The following is a 14792-nucleotide window of genomic DNA, read 5'->3' on the forward strand; positions in this document are numbered from 1 at the left end:
TGTCTCTATAGGTAGCAGCAGAAACAAATTAATAAAAAATGAAAAAATGTAATGAGAAGCTTAAAGACTATTTTTATGATAAATAGCATAACTGTTATAAAATACGAACACAAAAGTAAGCCATATTAAGAGCTATTTGTAGATTAGGACTTTCTGAAAAGGAACAAACCCACAGTCGACGGCAGTTTTCACAATTTACTTGAGCGTCATTAACGGATCATCAGGCTACTATTAATTTTTTCAACAATATAGCATGAAGCACGACGAAAAGTTTTTCAAGTCCACGATCCAGCGGGAGTGTTTTTCATTATAACAGGATGTCCTCATGATAGTATGTAATTGCATTAGAAACCATAACACAAAATCTTTTATCCAACAGGCAACTCATAAAATGCCACATGAAAATGTCGAGGATCAAGGACTACGGATTCCTCAATTGTTGGAAGTTTGACTCGGGCAAAATAATCGATAATGCTATTCTGAAGGCTTCGCCATGCACCACGATGAACTGTGCGATGTTTATACTGTGTGATGTTTTCTGCCATCTTAAAGCAAGAGAGATTCTCGAGTCTGGTGGGGAAAAAATGAATGGCTGCTGTCAATGACACTAGAGCTCTTCTCCACCGAACCTTCCATCAAATGACTTGGACTTGCTGTTGGCATTCGATACAATTGAAATGCCGTAGGAAAAAAAAAGACAATGGTTAATTATGTCAAATTTAGTAGGATTAAGAAATGCAAAGACTTCCTAAGAAAATAGAACCCTCAAATCCATGAGGATGTATACCCTGATATATTCATCCAGGGTGGGACAAAAAGTTGGACCCCTTAAGTCCGACTTTTTCTCCTTCCATTTTAACACAAAGTTGAAAGAAGAGGTGACCGTGCTTGATGGGTGATTGCACTGCAGAGATGATTTCTTGCAAATGAGAAATTATCTGGCCCATCAAAACGTACACCAAAGGATGGTCATGTTACTTCCGAGGTGCTGGTAACCGATACCTTGACTTGCCGCAGTGCTTGCTTAAATCTTCACACAAAATTCTTCCCACGTTCGATGGTCCCACAGATCCTCGTCTAATCATTTCAGCCAACTGGCAAAAGATTTGGACATGAAGCATAAGATTAATCAGACATGAAGAAACAATGCATAACTCCATATACTTTGTGGGAACTGTTTATTTAAATTGCAAAAAAGTAGTTTTCTTGGTTTTTACTGTTTAATGTAACTGAAACTCTTGTACTTGACTGACCAGAAAATTAGAAACTAAGATAGATATATATATATATATATATATATATATATATATATATATATATATATATATATATATATATATATATATATATATATATAGTTGGTTCACAAACTATATAGGCTAAGTAAATGTGAGAACTACGAACTGGTTATAAGTTATTTGTATCAACTTAATTAATAAGATGCCACAACGTAAACATACATTTTCAAAAGAAAGATGGCAATTAGTAGTTTGCTAATTTTATATATGGCACCTTATAAACCACCGATCAAGTTCATTGATAGATCATAATTTCTGTACATAGTTTTCGTATTTACTTAATCCACATATTTCATTCACCTTATAGACTAGATGGCATTTTTGCCAGATGCTAGCTGTTTTTTAGCAAACCTAACTGCACAGATGTACTCAAACTGTTCAAAAGTATAAGCTTCCCCAATAAAAGGAAAAAGAAAAAACCGAGACTTGATGTGCATATTAAATCTCATAAAATCACCAAAATCAATGGCCTCAGTCACTTAGGTTGATCATGTAATAGAAGCTGATCTAGACATCAGATTTTGGTTTTGATCAACATAAGTTTATTTGACAATTAAAAACTAATGAAGTACAGATTCTAAATCTATAAAATGAAAAATCAAGAGCATGAACAAATCGCTCAAAATCCATGAAAACTTGACAGATCAGAAAATCAAGATTTTTTTGCAAAAGAAAAAATATCTAGAACATGATTTGTAAAAGGAAAACTGTGCCCACTGTTGCATATTTACTAGTTGACATCAAAGTTATGCTACAAAGCAATTCAAAAAAACCATTCTAGGAGGGAAAATGGGGAAAAGTTTTTGCAACTTACTTCATCTTCTGTTTCTTCCAACAACCTGCAAAAATCAAGAGATCTAGAATTAAGCACAGTAGTAGGAGTCACTAGAAAGAAGCTATGTTGTTAAAAGCATAGGAAGAACTTAGGCGATGAACAAAGCATAGGCTAGACTAGGCGCTTTAAGCTGTACGAAGAAAAAGAAAAATGTAAAAACTGATAAAATTGATAATAAAACTGAAGCATTTCTCAATGGAAAGCCTACAATTATCAACTTACAACAATAAAACGATTAAAATATACAATAATACAAAATAATTTAAACATTTCACAAACATGATAATAAACACAATTAAATATTTGACAGTTCAAACTTGGAAGTTGAACAACTAAGTTATATAGCACAAAAAAGGACGAGAAAACCTTATAAAAGTAAAATATGAATGCTTTTCAATGTTATAGATCATGAAAAATCTTAACATTTCCTAAATGCCAACTGCTAAATTTTTAACTGCAATAAAATCCTAAAGAAAACTAAATTTGCTAATTAGAGGGAACATAAACCCTCAATATAAAAGGAGTTCCTGTTAATTTTGCTTCAGTAAAATGGTCTCCTAGTATCATTCTAACAAATAAGAAGGTACCAAGAAAATGACACATATAGATGCAAATTAGAAACTCAAAATAACATAAAATATTCAAATTATAATAGTACATGAATTGTAATTGTAACTATAGTGTGCATGCACACACATGCACACACACACATATGCTTTTAATGCAAAATCACATGTAACAAAAAAGTGAAAAAAATGAACATAAACAGAAAAAAAATCCTGAAAGAAGAAAAAAGGAATGAGGATTAGAGAACAAAAGTTTAGGTCGTCGATGAAAAAAACCCTATGCTACTGAGCTCCTAAGTGAGTGTAACCTTCCTATGCAATGTTTCAGGCATTTTCATATGGCAGGTCACCTAAACAGCCTAAGCTTTTGGCCCAGCCTCAGCGCCTATGTGAGCCTTTGACAGCACAGGTTTGAACTTTGAAGTGATCACTGTATGAGAAATAAGAAAAGCGTAGATTAAGACCCAAAAGCTAAGATTAATTTCAATTTTTAACTAAGTAATATGAACTGAAATTTAAAAAGAAAAAAGGAAGGCACGTAGTGTAAGAATCTTCACAAAGTACTCGTCTCTCCGTATGCAAAACAGATATGTTGAGAAGAGAGGATGAAAGAAGACGATGGAGGAAAGGGAGCAGCCGGCTTAACTTAGCCCTGGGTTCCTTAATCTTTAATTAAAGAATAACCCTAATAGGGTACAACAGATTTGTACATAAAAAGATAAAAAATTACAAGAGAGCCACCGCCTAGTAGCTTTAGGCGTGTGGATATAAGGAGAATGGATCGGGTCTGTTCAGACCCGATCCCCATACGCTAACAGCTCCCCTCAAGTTGTGCATGAGATTTGATCATGCACAACTTGTTCTTCAAATCCCAAAAATGCTGCCCTGTGAGACCTTTGGTAAAAAGATCAGCTATCTGTTCATTGGTAGATATATAAGTAGGCAAGATCTCGGCTTCTTCAACCTTCTGTCGAATGAAATGTTGATCAATCTCTATATGTTTGGTGCGATTATGCAAAATGGGATTGAAAGCAATTTTTATCGCACTTTGATTGTCACATAGTAATGATGACCGAACAATAGGAAGATTGAGCTCTCCAAGTAAATGACGTAACCATGACGCTTCAGCCGTCCCTGCAGCCATTGCTCTATATTCTGCCTCAGTGCTAGATCGTGCAACAGCACGCTGCTTCTTACTGCTCCAACAAATGAGATTAGAATCAAGAAAGAGACAGAAACCTGAAACTGATCGTCGGTCATCGGGATCGCCTGCCCAGTCGGCATCAGTATATGTATATATGCTATGTCCAAGAGAAACATTGGAACATTTGGTGTAGACTAGTCCATCTCCAAGAGTAGCTTTGAGATACCGTAGGATCCGCTTAGCAGCATCCATATGTCCTTCAGTGGGTGCATGCATGAACTGAGAAATCTGATTTACAGCATATACTATGTCTGGGCGAGTAAAGGTAAGGTATTGTAACATACCAACAATGCTGCGATAGAATGTGGGAGTGGAATATGCAGCAGTTCCATCAGATGCAGTCAATTTAGTATTCAGAACACTGGGGGTAGTGATGGGTTTGCAATTAGTCATACCTGCCCTATCCAAAACATCAAGGGTATACTTGTGCTGTGTAAGAGTCAAACTATCATTTGTCCTGTCAAGTTCGACACCCAAAAAATATCGTAATTCTCCCAGATCCTTCATCTTGAACTCTTGCTTCAACATACCTTTAACATAAGATATATGTGAAGAAGAATTCCCAGTTATAACAATATCATCAACATAGATAAGTAACCAGGTGGTAGCTTCTCCAGTGCGATAGATAAACAAAGAGTGATCGAGAGAGCTTCGGAGAAAACCAATTTGTTGTATGTGATGAGAAAAACGATCAAACCATGACCTAGAAGCTTGCTTCAACCCATATAGAGACTTGTGTAATTTGCAAACCCATTTTTGAGAATCATGAGTAGTGTAGCCGGGAGGTTGCTCCATGTATACCTCTTCCTTAAGAATTCCATGAAGAAAAGCATTTTTGACATCTAACTGATAGAGAGGCCATCCATACGAGACTGCAAGAGAAATAATGACACGGATTGTTCCCATCTTGATGACTGGACTGAATGTCTCATCATAATCTTCCCCATATTGCTGAGTGAAACCGCGCGCCACAAGTCGTGCTTTATACCGATCAATGCTACCATCTGGTTTATATTTCAGTTTATAAACCCATTTGGATCCCACAACATTCTTATCAGCTGGACGAGGGACAATCTGCCAAGTCTGACATTCATGCAAGGCTGCCATTTCCTCATTCATAGCTTCAACCCAACATTTTTCCTTACTCGCATTGTGATAAGATGTTGGTTCCACCTTTTTGCTGACTTCTGTCATAAACAGCTGAAAATCCAAAGAAAAACTGTTATAGCTCACCCATCTATCAATAGGATGTCGCACGCGTTGTGATTGGCGTGGAACTGCAGTAGGAACTGATCGCCTAGAATACACCAGGCCTGAGAACCGATTATGCATAGGTGGCTCACTGGGCTGAGAAGATGAAGGCATGCTGTCCAAGGAAGTAGTGCTGCTCAAGGAACTACTTACAGATGTCTCGGGCTCATTAACAACTTGCTCATTGTGCTCAGTCAACATTGATGCCCCTTGTCTTAAGATTTCAGCATGAAGCCAAGTATCATAAACTTCATTTTTGTCCTTGAGTGTCACAGAAGTAGCCTTGGGATCCTGTAACCTGTTCTCATCAAATACAACATGCCGTGAAATATGTACACGCCCAGTTTTAGGATTGTAACACCTATAACCCTTGTAATTTTCTGCATACCCTATAAATCTACATAAAACAGCACGATCTTGAAATTTGTTTCGCAAGGAAACATCAACATGCACATAGCACACACATCCAAAAACGCGCAACTCCTCATAACGTGGCTGCTCTTGGTGTAAAAGAAAAAATGGTGATTTTCCATCAAGCAAAGCCAATGGCAATCGATTTATAACATGTACAGCCGTATGGAAAGCCTCGGTCCACAATGTCATAGGTAAGTCTGTTTCATGCATCATGCTAAGTGCACTTTCAACAATATGCCTATGTTTCCTTTCAGCAATTCCGTTTTGCTGAGGTGTATGCGGACATGAAATTTGTCTAGTGATCCCATTATCTAGTAAGTACTCAGTAAATTCATTAGAAATAAATTCACCACCACCATCACATTGAAAATGCACAATATTACTGGAATATTTATTTTGAACTAAGGCATGAAATTGAGTGAATAGGCGAAAAACTTCTGATTTGTGTTTCATGAAATGGATCCAAGTATATCGGGAATATGAGTCAACAAAAATGACATAGTATCTACTCCCAGAAGAAGAAGGAACTGGAGCAGGCCCCCAAACATCAGAATATATGGTGTCAAAAACCTTTGGAGCTCTTTTATTTATTAATTGAAAAGGAAGGGCATGGCTCTTACAGATATGACAACTCGAGCACATGCTGGACTCACTGACAGAACTCAGACTGGACTTATCTAAGAGCCCGTCTGCAACAAGACTTCGAACAAAAGATTGACTACAATGAGCTAACCGACCATGCCAAATGGATGGTTTATTATACTCTGTGACATTGACTTCACTATGACTTGGAGAACATGAATCGGAAGGGTGAGATTTTGACATCTGTGGAGCTCCTTCAAGGACATACATATCTCCTTTGCGAGTGCCCTCAGCGAATGTCTTCTTGGTTCGAGCATCCTTGACATAAACAGAAGAGGGTGTGAATTCAACAGAGGATTGAGTATCATCAATAAGCTTGGACACTGAAATAATATTTTTCTGGACACTTGGAACAACAAGAACATTCTTTAATGGAATCGAAGAAGAGCCCATAGAAATTTGTACATTTCCAATGTGTGATATTGTGTGATGGGAACCATCTCCCGTGACAACTGAGCCTTTATCTAAATAAGGGAGAGCACTAGAGAGATTACCTGCGTCACCAGTAACATGGGCTGCTGCTCCAGAGTCCACATACCATTCTCCTTGCTCGTTTTGTTTCAAATGAAGCTTAGACAGGGCTGTCATGAGGAGTTGTTGTACGTCTGCTGAAACATTAGATCCAGATGATGATGAAGCTGACCCTGCTGCTGCCTTGTTCTCACGTCTAATCTGATTATTTTTGTTCTGTGGGTTGTGCCAACATTCTGACTTTACATGCCCCCTCTTGTTGCAATAGAAACAAGTCGGAACCCTTCTAGATGTGGCAGATGTAGTATTCATGCCCTGTGGTGTTGGGAGAATCCCTCTTCCCATTCCTGCCTGAGGAATCCAAGTACGAGTGCGATTCCCTTGCAATGCATGTGTCCCTGTGATCAGTACATTGTGACTGTTGGAAGGAATCAAATTCTGTCGCTGAACACGACTAGCTTCGTGTTGGAATAACTTAGCCTTGAGATCTTCGAAAGATGGAAGAATAGGTAGGACTTCCAAGGCTGTGCAAAAAATATCAAAATCTGTTCCCAGTCCACTCAAGGCTTGTTGCACTTTGTCCTTGTCGCTGACGGGATGTCCAATGGCAGCAAGTTGATCACTTACACTTTTAATTTCATTCAAATATTCCAAAACAGTACGCGTCCCACGCTTGATGTCCTGAAATTGCCTTCTTAACTGCAGAAAACGTGCTTCGGATACTTGAGAATACGTGGTGGCAAGGGTAGACCACAACTCTAGGGCTGTTAAATCATCATCAATACCTCCTAATACTTCCTCTGACAAAGTAGAAGTAATATAGGCAACAAGAGACTGGTCGTGAGCCAGCCAAGCTTCATACTCAGGATTATTTTCAGTAATGGTTTCATATTCAAATCTGATTTCACTCATAGCCGCAGCCCCAGCAGCTTGATCTCCCACTACAGTTTTCTTCACTTCACGGTCAATATACATAGGAGGTGCTGGAGTGGTCCCATCGATATGCCCGTAGAGTCTATGACTTTTGATAAAAGGGACTATTTGACGTTTCCAAGTCAAATAGTTACTATGATTCAGCTTTTGTGAAATAAGTTGGGAGAGAAAGCTGGAAGATAGAAGAGAGGGGGTCGGCTGATCCATAATTGATTTAGGGCAACGACAGAAATTAGGGCAAAACGATGAGAAGATTAGGGCACAACGATTAGGGCAAACCAATTAGGGCAAATCACGCAAGATTTAGGGCAGAAACTGAAAAGAGGGATGATCACGCCAGAAAAGAAAGAATTTAGGGCAGATTAGGGCTAATCACATCAAACTGAAATCACTCACCGGAGGACGATGCAACCTGGCTCTGATACCATGTAAGAATCTTCACAAAGTACTCGTCTCTCCGTATGCAAAACAGATATGTTGAGAAGAGAGGATGAAAGAAGACGATGGAGGAAAGGGAGCAGCCGGCTTAACTTAGCCCTGGGTTCCTTAATCTTTAATTAAAGAATAACCCTAATAGGGTACAACAGATTTGTACATAAAAAGATAAAAAATTACAAGAGAGCCACCGCCTAGTAGCTTTAGGCGTGTGGATATAAGGAGAATGGATCGGGTCTGTTCAGACCCGATCCCCATACGCTAACACGTAGTGCCTACTCCCTTGGGCATTTATGTGTGCTTTCACCTCCATTTTCCAGGAATGATACCTGAAGTTAATTTCACAAGTTTTACTTTGGCAACATTCAGCAGATGCTACAAAAGCCAGTCCCAAAAGCGGAAAAAGGAAAGTAGAATGGAAGTATAGAAACAAAGTCAAAATAATTGCACCACCTACCTTCCACAATAGGAGGATATATCCTTTGAATAAGCACGAGCTTCTTGTTTATCTAACATAAAAAATGAAAACCAGATTCAGAGAGAGAAAGAGTGAGAGAGAGTCACTACCACTCGATGGTAACAGAATTTTTTTAAATGATTTGCACCAAGATAGAAATTTGTTACCAAAAAGCTTCTTTTGTGAAACTTTTGAGATGATAAACACTGAAAATGTGCGAGATTTACAAAGTCTACATAAACAAAGGAGCTGATAAAATATTTTCTAATTATGTTCAATGACAATAAATATATTAGGAAGCACCAATACAGCTGAAGTCCTAAACCTCCAAGATCATCCCCAACAATATGCAATGGTTTCTGTACTGTTGTACATTTAAAATGCTTATATGAAAAAGCCTCAAAAGATGGAGGGTATAACAAACAGCCCATGCAAATTTTATCCACAAGTTGCCTAATGCACGAACTATTTCCAGACAATGCTTCAAGTCTCAGGACATGGAGTTGTTCTTATATTTCGTGATTTTTCAATTAGAAAAACCTGCGTGTGGAAATAGTTCTCCCTGTCTTTCAATAAACATCTATAAGGAATAGGAAACTTAAATGTCAATCAAGAAGTATAAATTCAACAGCTGGATTATGAAAGTTGTCACTTCAGCAAATGAGTAAATGCAATTTGAAAATTTTTTACTGCCTCCATAACAAGTAAACATCTAAGATGTTACTTTGGTATGAACATGAACTATTTCACCCACATTATAATAGTCAGCCCAAACACAAAATAATACACAATTTTTTTAATAACAAAAAAAAAGGTCAAAAATTTTGCTGCATCATATACAAAGAAAAAGCACTGTCCCACAAAAGTTTATGCTCTAGGAGATCTCTTTCTTGCATATTTTGAGAATCAACAAACGGGAAAATAAATATGGTGCAGAGAAGCCAATATAACCAGCAAATCAACTGACAATCGATGATCTGCTAAGGTCAAGAAATTCTCTTCCTCTTGCAAATATGGACATAGGTCTTCTACTTTATCTTCTTCAGCAGTAATTTTAGTCACAAAATTGAATTTAATGATCTCAAAATTCTGTTCAAGAGACCCTGTACTGATTTTTTTAATTTTCAATAGTTCAAGCAGCAATTTGCATTGTTGCAGGAAGTATTCAACTTCTTGAAAGTGAGACACGAGAAATACATAAAACATGCAAGAAACCTATCTTAGGATTTATTAGAAATGGCATGCTACTTAACGTTTTAAAGTCTGATCCCTTCCACACTTCTTTAAAAATTATACTATTTAAAGAAAGGATAACCAATGTTTACCAATGTTGAGGGTATAATTATCCCAATCATCAACTTTCATCCATGCACGCTTGCCTGAATCAGTCTGTCAGAAAGCAAAGACATGAGCATTGCAATACCAGTGCTGACAAGAGACACAACCAACTCCATTATAGACTTGCAGTTCTAAAACTATCATCACGCAGGTGGTGTCGATTTGCACAGACCAAATCAACAAAAGATACCCCTGTATTTCCAAAGATGTTTAACACATTCTTGATCTTTCTTTCTTTTCCAAAGCAAAACCTACATAAAGGCCAGTAAGTTTGCGACCATCATTCAAAAAAGAAAATAAGGTCAAAATTGTAAGCACTAAAATAGAGTGAAATGGTGACACTCCAAGTCTCCAACATTTTAGTAATATTGGACCAAAAATTTAGGCATGAAGAAAGAATTCACAACACGTGTCAGACAAGCATAGACACCAATATATATATATATGTGTGTGTGTGTGTGTGTGTGTGTGTGTGTGTGTGGTATTATATGCATATGTATGCATTGTGTATCAACGTATATATATGTATACATACATATAAAGAGAGAGAGCATGCACATGCACCCGAATAAATGCATGCTTTCATATATATATATATATGTGTGTGTGTGTGTGGTATTATATGCATATGTATGCATTGCATATCAACGTATATATATGTATACATACATATGAAGAGAGAGAGCATGCACATGCACCCGAATAAATGCATGCTCTTGAAAGCATGCAAAGTCACAAGTAACTTCAACTTAGCTAGGTTTAGAACTTGTGGTCATCATCAAGTGTTTAAAATTATACCTTTTCAAAAGTGTAGTCCTGCACCTTTTCACAGAGGCCATCCAAGAGTTCAACAATCCTGAGCTCGCTCACTCTATTCAGACAGTAATTCAAATGTCAAACTTGAAACGTTGGTAAGAAAATTTATAAAAACGTCTAAATCATCCAACCACTGCATTACTGCATTAGTAGTCACATGACCCACAGACTTTTGTCACCAAAAATTAAATTTACATACTTACTACCTCATCAAGCAAAAAACTTAAATGAACATATTCAGCAACAGATTTAATGTTTTTCACTGGTTGATCATGCATTTCTCTCTGTTAGACATACAAAAAATGGACCCTACAGCCTACCCTTTAAGAAGTTACTAGGGAACCAGTAAAACATGCTATGTAATACTCCCAGATAACTTTTGAGCAGGCATATTGGCATTTATTTAACAGAAAACACAAACAGCATACACAAATTGTTGCACAAAAATTTTGGAGATACCTTTATAAGTTGTTATAAGGACAACAAACAAGCCAGAGAAGGAAACCCACAACCAGTGTTTAATCAAATAATCATATTGCCAACAAGGAAAAATGAGTACATCAAAAGATCATGTTATATTGAATGCGAAAGCATGAAGCACATGCATGCACACATACACACTTGACTACCTTGGAACTGCAGAAAATAGAAACTAAATTTAGAGAATGTTATTGATTTATTCCACATGAACCTCAAAATATAATATTAGACAAACATAATGAAACCCTCTGCACTTCTAATGCAGTAATGCTACCAAGTTGCAATACTCTTGATTGTACCTATAATCAATCAATTTTCCTTCTCGTTGTCCCTTTGAATCCAGACGATGCCGCATATCTAAATGGTTTTTTGGTTTTTCCTACAAAATACATAACACAATCAAGAGGGACAAATGCCAACTATATTAATAACTACTAAGCAATCACAAAGTTACCAATAAATATCATTAAAGAAAAATTCAGCTGTAAATCCAGATTTAACTTGTTGCAAGAAGAAGCTATGCTAGACAAATTTCAACAAGTCAATTAACTTAAGAAAGTAAGCAATACTTCTGTAAAATGATATCAGTTTTTCTATGCCGTTCTTTACATGTAGACAGCCATCAAACATCTACAACTCTACTCAGGGCTTACAAAGAAGAGCTGTTTCCATGTACCCAACTGAACTACTGTCTACTTATGTTCCCTTTTTCTTGAAATAAAGGCAATATAATACGATAAAAATCTTTCAAATAACCTACTGAAGAGGGAAGTATTATAAAGAACTTGAAGTTTGACACTTCAAATGTTGTTGTAACTTTAGGCAAAGAAATAGATACTCAACAGCACAGTGCAAGATTATCATAGGAAGCTTCTCCCAACGTCCACTACCAAGTTGCTAAAAGGATTAGGGAGACTATGGTGTTGGAAGAATTAGACTGGAGACACATGACAGCCTGCGGGTATTCCACCCATTCGAGGGCAACAAAATGAGGCAAGCAATGGTCCATTCAATTAAGCAAACCACATTAGACAGCTCACTAATCCCAACAAGAAAATACGAAAATGTAAGAGGCCCTTACATTGGAAAGACCAATCTGTAGTTCGGCCTGCACGGAGAAATCAGAAAGTTTAGACATTTTACTGGCCGGCCAAATAATGTAAGACAGTAAGAGAGAAAAGAAAACACACCTGAAATTCACAGCAAAAAATATCAAGCTAGAAATGCTCAATAATGAGCCAACTACAAACTTCATGCTTCAGAAGAATGCACCATAAAGCACCATTCTAAGTGAATGGTAGTAGAAGAAAAATAAACTTTATATACAGATGATAATTAACACTATTATATTTCCTTATTAGTCCATAACACATGATGCAGTTACACTAGTACGCTTCCAAAGGATAGATATGTCTTGTCTAGAGTGTTAACAATATATAGGGTACAAAGGTGAAGACAAGAGAAGGGTGAATTAAAAATAAAACATGATGTCACATTTCACAAAAGATTCTTCAGTCAAAAAGCTGAACAAGAAACACCGCCAAAAGAAAAGGCAGAACTGGAAATTCATGAACATCACTTGATTCAAACATATAAAACCACAGTCGTGGACAATGGATTTTGATTGCACGCTGAATTAGGATGTGGAAACTGAATATAGAAGATTATGCTAAATTTCACAAAGGATTCTCCGGTAAAGAAACAGAACAAGGAAGACCGTAAAAAAAAAAAAGAAAAACAGCACTAGAAATTGACGAAGATAACTTGATTCAAATATAAGAAACCATGGTGCTGGACAATGGGTTTTGGTCGAATGCTGAATTTGGATGTGAAAATATACGATTATGTTAAACTTCACAAAGCATTCTTTAGTAACGAAACTGAACAAGAAAGACCACCAAAAAGAAAAGACGGCACTAGCTATTCAGGAGGACCATTTTTTTCAAATACATGCAAACAGTAACCACGTGGACAATGGCTTTTGTTCGAAGGCCGAATTAAGATGTGTTCAATACGCAATACAACAGACATAAATAATATTTAGGTGCATGGAGTCAGGCAATGGCATATAAACCCGCACGAATTGTGATGATTTTTCCGATGCACATGCGAGGAATGGTGATATTAAAAAACAGCGCCACAGCAATAGTGCAGATCAAGAAGAGGAGTAACACTGAACAGCATCCGCATCATCTTAGTAAGATCTACAGGCAGTAGACGCATGCCAATCTATTCATGCCCACCAAATACCTATACCAACTACCGCATATGGTTATAGAATTCCCAGAGAAACTAATCATGTGTTCGTCAGCTACTTATGTTAATTCTCACCAGGATGATACCAACATTCTTATGAAACCCGTTGGGTGTCAAACAAAGTTAAGAATTCGGTAATAGGAAAACCAATGACTGGAAGAAAATACCAGGTGACCAAATTTCACATAGACCAACAGATCTCACTTCATACACAAAAAAGGCAGAAAAATAGAACCCAGCAGAGGGAAAGATCGAGACAGAGAGAGATGAGTTACCGCCACGGCATTGCAAGCTCCACATTTGTCTTCGATACAGACACCAGATGCGGAAATGGCCAAAAGGACGACGGTCCACGAAACCAAACGATTGAGGAAGTCGCCCTTCCCCATTAATCACCCCCTTTCCAATTGCCCTCCTGCTCCGCCCCTGCCTCTGAACGTACAACTTGGACGGAACGAGAGGGAAGCTCGGATGGTATCCGCGCGCGGTTCCCTCCGACCGGATCGCAGCGCTTTTGCTATATACTTGCGAGGGGAAGTCGACTTCAACGGCTGCGATTGGTTAACGTCGCTCTTGTCATACTTTAATGCACTTTCTCTACCGATTATTAATTTAGAGGAAAATTTAAAAAGCACATTCAAGATTTTCACGATAATAAAATATATACCTAATTTTTTCGATATTGCCTGTTAATAAATCAACCTTTCAATGGGCTAACTTTAAGTTCGTAAATAGTTGTAAAAAAAAATGTCTTCAATACTTCATAATTAAAATAAATTTCGAATTTATTAATTTGGTTAGTTTTTTAACTTTACTCAATAATACTAGTGCATGGTTAACTATACCCATACAAGTTAATTTTTATTAAGTGAACATTTTTTTCAATGGTAAAAAGATTTAAAAAAAAATGAGTACTCAAAAGTTCGGTATATTTCTTCCGTTATTTTAAAAGTTTTTTAGTTAATCATTAAAAATTTAAGCATCTTAATTAAAATGACTAGGTGTCTTTTAACTGTAGTCAATTTTTTAAGTTTAACTATTTGTGTCAATGGATTAGGACTTGAGATAAAGGGTTTCTCGTACAGAAGTTCTTATACCAATGGAAAATGCCGTACCTTTGAGTGCGGTTTGAGTTATTGATTTAAGTCTTTGAGTGTGGTTTGAACTATTGATTTACTTAATTGAATTGAAAGTAACCAGTTAAGTTTACGACAAAACCTAAAAATCGATCAATGATCCAATTTGAATACCTCTTTTAAAAAATTTTACTCTTTATTGTGCTCCAAATATCACGCCTTAGTTACCACTGCGCAAGAATCTCTCTATCTGTAGGTTCAGTACTGTGGCACCAACAAATTACACTCATTATTTTCATAAAAAAGGAAAAGAAAGAACA

General features: G+C 37.0%; 1 protein-coding gene across 1 annotated transcript; it reads right to left on the reverse strand.

Annotated features, from left to right (window-relative positions):
* Positions 1-326: 326 nt before the first annotated feature.
* On the reverse strand, positions 327-13930 carry LOC116259925 (uncharacterized). Its single transcript, XM_031637933.2, has 9 exons — positions 13672-13930; positions 12222-12248; positions 11440-11519; positions 10643-10715; positions 9832-9895; positions 8507-8558; positions 2113-2137; positions 1003-1094; positions 327-653 (listed from the first exon to the last, which is right to left on the reverse strand). The coding sequence occupies exons 1-9, from the start codon at positions 13783-13785 to the stop codon at positions 608-610; spliced, it is 573 nt and encodes a 190-aa protein (XP_031493793.1). The 5' UTR covers positions 13786-13930; the 3' UTR covers positions 327-607.
* Positions 13931-14792: the final 862 nt, after the last annotated feature.

Source organism: Nymphaea colorata, chromosome 9 (genome assembly GCF_008831285.2).
Source record: "Nymphaea colorata isolate Beijing-Zhang1983 chromosome 9, ASM883128v2, whole genome shotgun sequence".
Lineage (NCBI taxonomy): Eukaryota > Viridiplantae > Streptophyta > Magnoliopsida > Nymphaeales > Nymphaeaceae > Nymphaea > Nymphaea colorata.